Below are 13,049 nucleotides of genomic sequence, written 5' to 3'. Positions count from 1 at the left end.
CATAGTACCAGAAATTATCTTAGATAATTTAATATCATGAAATGTCATCATTAAGAAATACAAAAACTTTTATGCAACTAAAATTATTATTAGTTGATCCACATTTGATATATAGAAGATTAGAGAAAACTTATTTGATCAAACAAAAGTCAAATGACATTTTATCATCAAATGCAAATAGTGGACATTGTACTCGATCTTTGTAAAGAAATACTATCTTGGTGAATCAAATAAAATGATAATGCTATATACATAAAATGTGTGAATTTGAAATTCTTTTGGAACTGCAAGTATACGCACAAGAAGGATTGTCTATTAAATAATTCATGAACTTTCCAATGTGTTAAATATGCATGCAAATGTGAAAGCATACACAAATTACATGAACAATGTGACAAAATTCTTTACAAGAATGTTCTTTCTTGGATGGTCATGAACACGAATCTTAATAACATGTGAAATTGGAAAGAAAGTGATGCAAAATAACTAAATCAAATCAGTATGAAGGTGGCGACATTGATTATTTTAGCATTGCTTGTAAGGGAAGAATAACAGTAATATGTTTTATTTGTTGCTTTATATTTTATATTCCTATGCTCAATTATGACACTCATTGTCTAAGCTTCACATTCTCTATAATTGATTTAGCTTGCCTTATTCAAAATCACTCAGATCTATCAACACAATCCAACAAATACAATGGATGTTATATTTGGTGACACATTCACATTATGTGGATGAGATTTGAGATTTTTCAAGAATGTTGTTTTATAGATGTGTTACAACATTTTGCTTTTTTATGAAGAAAAACAAGCCTCAAAATTATTTGTAAGATAATGACAATTTAAAAGAAAAATATAGAGATGAAACCTTAAATTGAAAGTGACAAGGTTTTTAGTAATATTTTGTTAAAGTGACTTTAGACACTTTTTGTAGATAAAGTTAGTTCTTGTGTGCTTTAATTACCCTAAAAGTTAAGATTTTGACTTTAAAAGTTAGAGATGGTTGTAAAAACATGAATAACTACAACACTCTAACTTAATTGGTTACTAACCTAAAAGGAGAGTTAGGCAATTATTTTTGGCAAGCCTATAAGTACAATACTTTTCAATGTAAAGGGAGGGGAAGGGAGGTAGTGGAGAGGACTTTTGTAAAGGGGAAGCTCTACAAAAATGTTCAGAGAAACTTTCACTGAATTATAGTTTCATATTATGTGTTTAGGTTTTTGGACTAGTATGTTCTCAAAAATAATAAAGATTGCATTTGTTCATATGTCCAAATATCCTTCTAAGTTATGAATGTTAAGTTATCGTATGTTAAATTAGTGACTCATTTATGCATTTGTATGGATTATGTAATTGATGCAAAGAAAAGCATTCACCTCTTGGTATCTTGATGCAAATGTACCTAGATAGCTTATATTTTCATATGTCAGGGCCTACTATCCATTATTTGTCATTGTTTTATTTGGTTCTAAACAGCCCCTTTTAGATTGTTATCCCTTTAAGAATCTAATATACTATCTGTATGTCTAGTGTTTGAGTTCCTTTCATCTTTTTCTTTAGTTTTGTGTTCTATCCTTTCATGCTTTTAGGTAAAAAGTACTAAAAATACCACATACCCCTATCATATGAGGGATTTGCCCCTTCAAGCACATAGGAAGATTGCAGTTTGATAGTGGTCGGGCTTCAACCTCTCCAACTATTGGCACGATTGTTATTACTCCTTGGGAAGAAAGGGTTATTTGTGAAGAATCACTTGCAGCAACAAATATGTTTACCAACAAGATGTTGCAATATTTTTAGGCTAAATCAGAGAAGCCCGTTATGAGGCAAATATATGAAGGTTGGGATTTGTCTAGAATATTTTCTTTTTTTATTAAGTAAAATTGATTTTTTACTTAATCAGGATTTGTCTAGAATATTTATGTTATGATAGATTTTTTAAGGTTTTAACCACCTATTACAATGAGCATAGTAGGTGCATTGGGACAATCAATGGGGTTTTCTACAAATAAATAAAGAAATGATTTGTGAAGTGTTTGACATAAAGGGATGTGTTAATTTTGTCATGAAAATCAACCTGCAAACGTTAAACAAGGAATATCAGATGTAGAAGGGGTGTATAGACAAAAATTGTTGCATATGTGTGGGACTAGGGTTGATGAGAATCTTTAAAAAAATAGTCTCCAAGTGTCTCCCATATAATGTTAATTGGTTCTTTAAGTATTTTTAGAAGAACAATTTGAAAGGAAATTTACAACCAATAATATGACTATTTCCACATATCTCATAATAGATATGAAGAAGATAAACACTTAGAATCCACATGCAAGAGAATAGACAACTTACCCACAAGAAATGTGACACATGATATATCTTGAGAAACCCTCATGAGGAAAAAATACCAATCTCCAAAAGCACTCATGGCCATGTATTACTCAATAAAACACCATTGCAACAACCATGGAAGCCTTTGAAGCCATAACCACAACTAATAAATCCATGTGAACAATTATGAATGCACACATGTCATGCCAAACTTTCAAACTTCACAAATATTACCTTGGCTAACCTGTCTAACTTGAACAACTACCCTTGTGGTTTCTTTTATAGAAATAAGCTCCCACAAAACCACTAAGTGGTTTACATAAAACCATGTGTCATCTAACCCCTTTGACCCCACATCTAATATTGTTCATTTGATTTATTTTCCTAATATTAAATAATTACATCAAATATTATCACAATGTGTCAATACAACTCATCAAGAATATTATATGGGAATATCTGCATGTTGCATGTCCATCTAGGTGCAAAATTTACATAATAAAATAAGCTTTTAAAATGTAAACATTATTTTTCAATGTTTACAACACATTTTCTCAATAATCTCCTACTTTTATACATTTTACAAGTGTTAATACATAGCCACATAAATGAACAAGGGAACAATCCCTCCTAGCACACACATCGTCATGAACCAAAGTACACCATGTGCTTAATCTAGGTACCTATAATGAATTCAAAGTATCCAACATCTCATACATGATTTTTCCCACTCATTATTCCACTTATACCAAACATACATAGAAACCATCCAAAGAGGAAACCACCCACCTTGTCACATAAGAATCATATAATATTATACCAACTAATATTAAAAAATAAACACTTGATCAAAATCTAATTGCATATCTTTGTAGTTGTTAAAACATCAAAGCTCAAATATCACCTAAAACAAGTGGTAACACATCGAACTATCCCTATATCCAAATCTATACCAAGTGAATCCCACACCATCAACATATATAACTTGTAACTTGTAATTGCAAGCCTCAAATACAATGTGTGCCACATACACACCAAGAAGTTGCCACTGCAAAGGTAATGTCAAGAATGAAATCAATCCACTCACAATATCTCATAGAAGTAAATCCATATAGTATCAAGGACATCCACAATAATATGTGACATATAAAAAAATATCATGAAAATACAACTCTTGCAACAAGTTTCCAACACTCTCCTAAGCTCTTTATAATCGGTATTAAAGGAAAGAGAAAGAGGAACGACCATGGCATCTCTCGTATGGCATACATTAACACGAACCAATCATCACAAGATCCAACCAATATCCAATCCAAAGTAAGTGAAACTAACCACAACCAATACCAAAGAGAAATTGTGCTAATCATAACCTATACCATGTCCTTCTACACACACCTCTAGATATGAATTGTGGTCAAGTAAGATTTTCCCCATAAAATGTCTTGCAAGAATCCACAACACCCAAACCATGCAACATTAAAAATAATGGATTCAATCTTCTCACAATAATATCAAACTCATAACCATTCCTAAACCAAGGAATATGTCTAATAAAACCATCTCCTAAACTCAACCATAACATGAGAATAAGAACAACATATGAATAATGGGCTATACCTCTCAGGTAGTAAGTCATTAAGTAGATTAAGAATAAGGAATGAGAATGATCTTCAATATATCCATAATCTCCAACCAAGACTAATCTAAAAACAACCTCCTTTCAAGTCCATATCAAGTGAATTCTCCCTAGCTTTTGTGCTAAAAATATTAATTGTCCAAACAAATACATCTTTAATCACAAGAGAAATAAACATCACCACCATCTTTAAGTATTCATGGGAACCTATAACCAATCAATCCATGTCAACTCTAAATTCAACATATAAATATCAATAAGTGCCTAATAAATGATCATAGTACTCAATACCAATGTTATAATTCGAACCATGGACTCAAGAACATAAACGTGACAACATGATCCAACAATATCAACCAAAGAGATAACATTTTCCATATGAACATACCATACAATGTTGAAACTCTAAATTTTCATTAGGGTATATCATGACATTATAATGAAACCACCCTATCAAGGATAGCATGTCAAATGAAAGCATAAACCACCTCTAGCAATGTCACCATCTCCACAAAATGAAGATAACTACCATCTATAAGTGTACCATCAAATGTTAAAGATTCTTTTGTAGCAATGAGATCTAATACATGATCCAACACCTACATGCACTAAATCCATATCACTACCAATAACTCTCACTTAACCATGGTACCAAGTAATCCATGGCATCATGAGATCAATATCCTACATTAAGAAGATGCAAACTAGGAACCAATAATGCACTACCACATCATCACTATAACAATCTCTCATTGAATCATATATTCAAGCTATCCATGACATCATGATAAATCCATCCTATAATATGAGAATTTATCAAGGTGTCAAACCATCAAAGAACTCAAAGATTTCATCATGAGATCCTCAAAATAAACCAAAGTAACCACGATCCTCAACCAAGAAGATATATTATGATAACCAAATCAAGAATCAAAAGCAATAGTCATAAATCAAAGTATCTATCAACATAACATACTCAACCACAATCCTTCACCATGATTGCATGTGATAATAACATCGCATTCCCCCTACATGAAAAAAAAATTATGTGAAAAAACCATGCCACCTATCAAAATATGTATCAACAATGAAAGATTTATGGGTGTAGAAAATCCATATGCAATCCATAAATATAACCTCAAAGTATAGAGTGCTTGCACAAATACACAACTTGTAGACCCAACAAGTCATCATACATATCCAAATCAAAAACTAATAACCATGTCAACATGGGACCAATCTAATTATATAAATTGAGTGCACAATGACATCAAAAAATCCAAATCAAATACAAGTGTATAGAAACTATACATGATAAGGTACACACAGTACTTAATAAAAGTGTATAGAAATTAAAAACATTAAACCATGCATCATAGTTCTTAATCCATGTTCATCAATCCATATCACATGCTACACCACATGTCGACTCCCAAAAGCAATTAAGTAATTTCCCCACACTAGTAATGACTATAGTATGACCAATTGAATTCATAAATCCTAGAGTACACTCTAATCCAAGTCTTCTATCATGCATGATGGTCTCATACCATCAATTTTTATTACAATCAACTTATACTCAAAATAAATTAACCATCTCTAGCATATCTTTCTAACATTGGTCTATAACTAGTCTTCACCAAAACAAATACAACTCTCACAAATAAACATATACACATTAAACCATGTGACTTTATACATAAGGTTTACACTCACTCAACATGACATAACCAAGCTCACATACTCTAATGTGCCATACATTGTTTGTAGAACTCTATCCAACTTCCTATAACATCCAATATCACTTTCTATCTAAAACAACCAACACATAACTGATACATATGTTCACATCAATAACAAAATCTAAATCTCAACATCCCAAATAAATTAAAAAAATCAACCTCTATCTAACAATCTCCCTCTTTTTCATTGAGGATAATATATGTGTGAAAAACCATCAATCCATTATTAACATCTCAATATAATTTTCTCAATATCCTCAACATCACACCCCCTTTGACAGTGGGAGGTTTTTCACATAACACTCTCCCCCTTTGACATCAATGGAAAAGAGTGTCAAAGTACCAAATTTTGTTAATCTTTGATCAAGTAATTATTTCTCCCTTTCGCGTGTCGTTGATCCAAGCCACATACCTTTGATCAAGTACATTCTCTGATCTTATCATTAGCAATCAAGTTCCTCATTATTGGATTCAATATACTAGGTTATTTTCTCACTGAATTTTCTATGATACTAACCCATGGACCTCTCATACTGAGCTCTAACCACTGTAGCTACTCCCCCTAAGGAGAAGCACCAAATAAATGTATTCCTATATCATTTAGATATCATGATAACGCACTAATAACCCCTAGAAAAATGTATTCCTATATCATTTAGTTATCATAAGGTGGCACCACCACCACAAACATACCTATAAGTGTAACGCCCCGCTCGGGAACCCAAGAGAAATAAACCTAACATGTTACAATGTTTACTGAACTTTTTTTTTTTTTTTGAAGTTTAAGCAACATCAAGATAACATTAATGTGGAAGCAATAAGAACATACATATCAAATACACATTTGCAATTACAGTTTCAATTCCTAAAGGATTCCTTTACGTTGAATCACATTTAATAATTTTTAAATTAATTAGTTTAAGTTTCAAGTACAATGTCTCAAGATCATAAAGGAATAACAGATACATAATCGCATAAGCAAATGCATAAGTATAAACAATACAATGAAAGTACATCCACTAAATAACATCCACTGCACATGTCACAGGGTATGTGAAAATAGATACAATACATCATAATACATGATCACATATATATACATCATCTGAAAAGAAGTCTCCGAGATAAGAAATAAGAATGATAAAGGTACATCTTCTGCAACGAACATCCAACAGTGGGTAATGTGAGGGGAACCCAAATGGTAAGAAGACACTACCTCCCGACCGCGTGGTTACCTAGTCAGGCTTCCACTCCCACCATGCAGGGAAGATAAGGAACGATCCACATACGGCTAATCAAACATAAAACATTCCTAGGAAAGGTACCCCTAATAGCCAAAACTACCTCAAAGGTAACACATGCTACTCAAGAAGATAAAATAATCCAAAAGTAAGAACACTCAATCCAATACTGACACCACATAACCAAACATCATTCACAAACCAAGTATAAACCAAATACCAAGATCATAAGATAAAGTCAACGAAAGATAATCCTCCTCAAGTCAATAACCACACGTCAAAAGTACAACATCACGAATCACCAATCATCATCAATGAAAGTAAGTAACCACAATAAACACATCCAACAATAAATACACCACCAGAGATACACAAAATCTACAGAGGAGACTCAGGCTACATACTAGGGAGTGTCATCACATGGCTGCTTGAGTTACCCTGGACTGATCTCTTAAGAGACCCCGGATCCTCAAGCGTTGAGTTACCCAGGATTGGTTACTCTAAACCCCGGACCCTCAACATCACACATATGGAAACTAGAAAGCCCTCTCAAGAAGACGAGGCACTCATCTCATTCCCATCCTTAGTCTATACAAGAACTCAAGGCATGGGTGGATCAAATCTCTAACTTATCTTTTTAGTGCGTCTCCCCCCATAAATTTTAATTACTAGATTATCACTTATTACATAACTTGCATTAGCTTACCCTGACACTGACCACTTTGGGTCTCGGACCCCTATGCAAGCCACTCCCAAGTCATGTCCCTAGACAACCTCTCCTAAGCACATAAAAACATAGTTGTGTCCCATACCACAACACCCATAAAGATCAAACTCGGTTCCTCAATAGGCAACCTGATAATAAGATGGTTCTCCCATCCAAGTACACATAATTTCTCCACAAGATAAACCTCATAAATATAATCTCCAATATGAATCACAAAACACATCACAACATCTAGTCCCATAAATAGTATACAAGAAATCTCACAAAACCTCTGGTGTACATCCTAGACTGGTCAACACCTAATCGACTCCAAAATTCAAAAGCATAGACAATACACGCAAAACAATATAGTTTCATAGTTTGCGTTTGATTTACAATAAACACAATAAGGTAAAAAGTAAAGTTTCAGTTTTGTCTCAACGTATATTTCAAGTGTAGAAGATTCTCAGTTTATCAAGGTCATTTGCTATCAATAATTTAAATAAGTTCAATACTTGATTCAAATATCTTTCTTTTATTAATTATCCTTAGTTAAATAAGATTTTAACTAATTTAATTAATACATATATATATATATATATATTTTTTTTTTTTTTTAAACAAAGCCATTCTAATATTATTTAATTATTTATTAACTAAATAATACTAATGACAATACTGATTAATTAATTATAAAAAAAAAAAAAAAAAATTAATAACATTTCTTAATCAAATTCATTAATTAAAATTTTGTTGAATTTAATATAATTATAAAAGAAATTTATTAATAATCATATTAAATACCAAATAAAATTGATTAATAAAAATTATTATTAAAAACTTTAAAAAATTTTTTTTTTTTTAAATATAAATATTTTAACTTATATGCGTGATTAAAGGCCCGCCGGCCTGTTACCTGCGGCAGCAGGGTACCCTGCTGCGCGCAGCAGTAGTACAACTGCTGCCTGTGGCAGCAGAGGTACCGGCTGCCGCGGCCCATTAAAGCCGCCAGTGGGTACATCGCCCATAATTTTATTTTTTATTTTTTTAAACAAATTCAATTTATTTATATTAATTCCATTGTTAATAAAATAACCAAAACAATCCTTTTATAATATTTTTAACAATAATTTATTTTTATTTTTATTTTTTTAATTGTACTTTAATTTATTATATATATATATACAAAAGATAAACAGTTGTCATCTAAAACTGATAAGACGAATATGGGCAATGATCAAAATTTTCCTTTCTAAATTAGAATTTACCTTACTTTCAAACCCTACATGATTTAATTAATTTTCTTTACGATTTCTTTGTAAATATGAATAATGAGAGACTAATTTCAATCAATCAGATCTGAACAACAATCAAGACGACAAACATAATTTCAACCATCCAAACAAACATGGAGCAGACAGAAATTTGAAAAGCGAAAACTACTATACAATTAAACCACGAGATCCTACCTGGATCTGATGCTAACCTCTGACAACTAGATACAAATTCCTATTGCAAGCAAAATCTTTCAAGCCATGTAAAATTATTTTCTTTCCAAACCCTTCAAGTTGCCCTCCATAAACATGTGTGTGCCCTAAAACCTGTGTCTGAAAACTTGTCTCCCAAAAATCTCCCCTGAAAAATGAACCCTCAAATTTTGATAAGGAGTTCTCTTCCTACAATCGGGGCACTAATTGTGCGTTTACCCGAGAGGCCTCTTGATCCCTTTCGTTAACTCTAAAATCAACCTTTATTTATCTTATCTTTCATATTTTCATGCATGTTAAATGGATTATTAAATCTCTTTATTTAATTTCCACTCAACTTCTATTTTAATCAATTTATAACTTATAAATCTCATGCGCACTTAATGCGATTAAATATCTTTATTAATTTCAAATGTTTAATCTTGTCAATTAATTTCTTTTATTTTCAACTCATGCATAAATCATGCGAACTATAATCTTTATGATAATTAAATAACTTTTTCCTTTTTAATATATTTTGAATGTTTAATTTGATAAATATTTATTAACTTAAATAACAATAATATTTAGCATTTATTTAAAAATGAACTCTAAATATATTATTATTAAATTAAATTAATATTATCATGTTCTAAATTTAATCTTAAAACTTTTATCTTCCAATTCAATTCTTTATATATAATTAATTTCTCAATTAATTAAATATAATTAAATATTCAAAAAGTCATAATAATTCTCCATTAAAATAAAATTATTAATTTAATCTATAAATTAGACTTAATTAATAGAAATTCATCAAAGACTCACAAAACAACATACGCACAAAATACTCACGGATTTAAAAAGGGTAGACAGTCTGTTACGAGTCCTTGCAGGACAAGTATTATAGGCTTATGGCTAGGATTGGACCTGATCATTATCTTCCCATTCTCACCATTTGAGTATTTGTAATAGGGCACGCTCATCCTGGCAATTCAGGGAAGTCAATGCCCGGTACCTGCATCCTGCATAAAAGATGAGCATGTACATGTATATAATATATCTAAACTAAACAGACAATGGCAGGGAGTGGTTCATCGTGTAGATCCCGACTAGCAAGTGACTACGACTCCCTCCCTTCACCACATCAAACACGTCAGACAGAAAGATAAAATAAACACGCACACCATACACATGCAAGTATGGGGTAAGTATAAAATCACAAATCTAAGATCAAATGCGTACATATAATAATGCATCTCTATCAATACAACATAATCATCATTAAAGACATCATGTTAACATTTTTATAAAAGAAACCACATTTACTAACTAGGATCATCAAAATATCATTAACAACACATGAATGAAATCAACTAAGCAATAATAACTGATACATTTGTAATCAAAGTCATGAAATAATATCATTAGTATTGTAAATCCAGTATCTCTAAAACTAATTAATGCATAAAATCAGCCTAAGGAATTTGACAATGATAACAGAAATGCGAACTAGGGGCAGGCACTACAATAAGATACTCAAAAGGTCTCTTTAGGAAAATTCTTTGTGAAAATATTTTCTATCTACTCCTTTGTACATATGTATTCTATCTTCATTTCCTTCTCAACATTTTTTTTGTCTCAAAAACTGATATGTAATTGACATGTGCTTTGTCTTTGAGTGCAATACAAGATTCTTTGACATATTAGATGTATGTGTGTTATCACAGTGAATAATAATAAGTTCATCAATGATAGTGTCAATTTCTTTCAACATCTATTTCATCCAAATAATTTGAGTGCAATTAATAGTAGCAATAACATACTCTGATTATGTAGTAGATTGTGATATACAATCATGTTTCTTACTCAACCAAGAAACTCCAACAAAGAAGACTCCACCACTTGTTTTTTTCTCATCCACACTACCTATCCAATCAAGATCAATAAAAGTATGCAAAGTAAAACCATCAGCTCTATCACACTATAAACCATAAACTATTGTTCCTTTCAAATATCTAGAGATTCTCTTTATTGTTGCAATATGAGTTTCTTTAGGTTCTGTTTGAAATCTTGCAAATATTAAAACTAAGCTATATGTATCTAACCTTGTATAAGTTAAATATTGAAATATATTAATCATTGACTTGTATCTTGTTTGATAATTTCATGTTAATTCATTAGTAGTAGTTAGCTTGTAACTTGTAACTATAGGAGTTCTTACCATCTTACAATCTTCCATTCCAAACTTTTTCAATAGATACTTAGTCTGAGATATGAAAAATCCATCCTTACTCTGTGTAATCCATAAACTACAGAAATTTTTTATTTCCCTATCATTTAAATCTCAAATTCATTTTTTACCTCATTAAGAAACTTGTTACTCCTTACATCATTTCCTCCAAATATAATATCATCAAAAAATACCTCAATGATTAAGATAACATATGAATTAGTACTTAGATATAGATTATTGTCTACACTCCCACACTCCTTTTATTAAAACCAAGAAGTAAAAAATGCATATCCAACCTAGCATACCATACCCTTGGTGCTTGCTTCAATCTATTATAGTCTTTCTTCAGTTTGCATACCATATCGCCTTGATCGGTCAAATAAAATTCATTTGGTTGTTCTATGTAAACTTCTTATTCAAGTTTTTCATTAAGACTATAGTTTTGGCATCCATACAATACACCTTGGAGTATTTATAAGCTATTTAAGCAATAAATAGTCTAAAATCCTCTAGTCTACCAATAGGTGCACAAGTCTCATCAAAATCAATAGCTTCTTGTTGCAAGTAACATTTACAAGCAAGTATTGTTTTATTTTTATTTTTCATTACAACTTCACCTTGTTCATTCATCTTATTCCTAAAGACCCATTTAGTTCCTATACCATTTTAATTCTTAGGTCTTGGAATCAATTTCCAACCATTATTATTTTCAATTTTATCTCTATAAGCTTCGTCAGTAGTCTTAGGTTCTACTTGTGAAATCAAGCATCATTTATTTTTAACTTTTGATGTTGTCAACACAGTTTTATGTGCATCGCCAATTATTTTCTCTTTAGAATTACTTAATGATACATATCTTAGTGTTTTAGGATTTTCCTTTGGCTCTTCAATACATACTTGTCTTCCATTGTCAATTTCATAGAATTGCTCTAGTTCCTAATCCTGATTCTAATTCTAATTTTTAAGTGCATGATCACCTTCATTATCTAACTCATATTCATAGATTCTTTCCTAAATTTGAAATCTCTCATAAATCTTAACATTAGCACTCTCAAATTAACTTTCTTAATATGAGATTATAACATTTATATGTCTTACTTTTTGTAGGATAACCAATGAATATTCCTTCATCACTCCTAGGACCAAAATTGATTAGTTCATCATCCCTTATGATATAGCATTTACTACCAAATATTTTGAAATACTAAACTAAATGTACATGGCCATATTGTAGCTCATAATAAGTCTTACCAATACCATGTCTAATTCGAAGTCTATTAAATGTATAGACTATATTAGTGCCTACTTCCTTCTTGTGCATCTACGGTAACTTTCTTTCAAGCATCATTTTCCTTGTAGTATCTAGAATAGATCTATTCTTTCTATTTTATGTGCATTATGTTGTGGAGATTTAGGTGTTGATGTATGCCTATAGATCTCATGCTCTTCATTATATGCATTAAATTTACCTAATGTAAACTCTCCTCCTCTATCTTATATTAAAAAAATTAACTTCAACCTTAATTCATTCTCAACTTTTTCCTTGTAGATCTTGAACTTATCAATGCTTTAGAATTTTCTTTTTGAAAAGCAGCCCACATCATCCTTGACTAATAATCAACAAAAAAACATGAAATATTTCTCACCATAGTATGATCTTGTCATAATTTTCACCATAAAATTTTGGATTAT

At 31.1% G+C, this 13,049-nt stretch overlaps 1 protein-coding gene across 1 annotated transcript in view; it reads left to right on the top strand.

Moving 5' to 3' along the window:
* Positions 1-8,658, top strand: part of LOC149541300 (uncharacterized) — an 87,610-nt gene extending 78,952 nt beyond the window's left edge. Inside the window, exon 13 of the mRNA XM_089795591.1 lies at positions 8,555-8,658. Coding sequence (XP_089651717.1) covers positions 8,555-8,658 — 104 coding nt within the window. The remainder of the gene's footprint in view (positions 1-8,554) is intronic.
* Positions 8,659-13,049: the final 4,391 nt, after the last annotated feature.

Source organism: Cupressus sempervirens, chromosome 8 (genome assembly GCF_028749045.1).
Source record: "Cupressus sempervirens isolate cs-2001-9-10 chromosome 8, ASM2874904v1, whole genome shotgun sequence".
NCBI lineage: Eukaryota > Viridiplantae > Streptophyta > Pinopsida > Cupressales > Cupressaceae > Cupressus > Cupressus sempervirens.
Note: the sequence above shows the minus strand (reverse complement) of the source record. Positions and strands in the feature narration are given on the sequence as shown.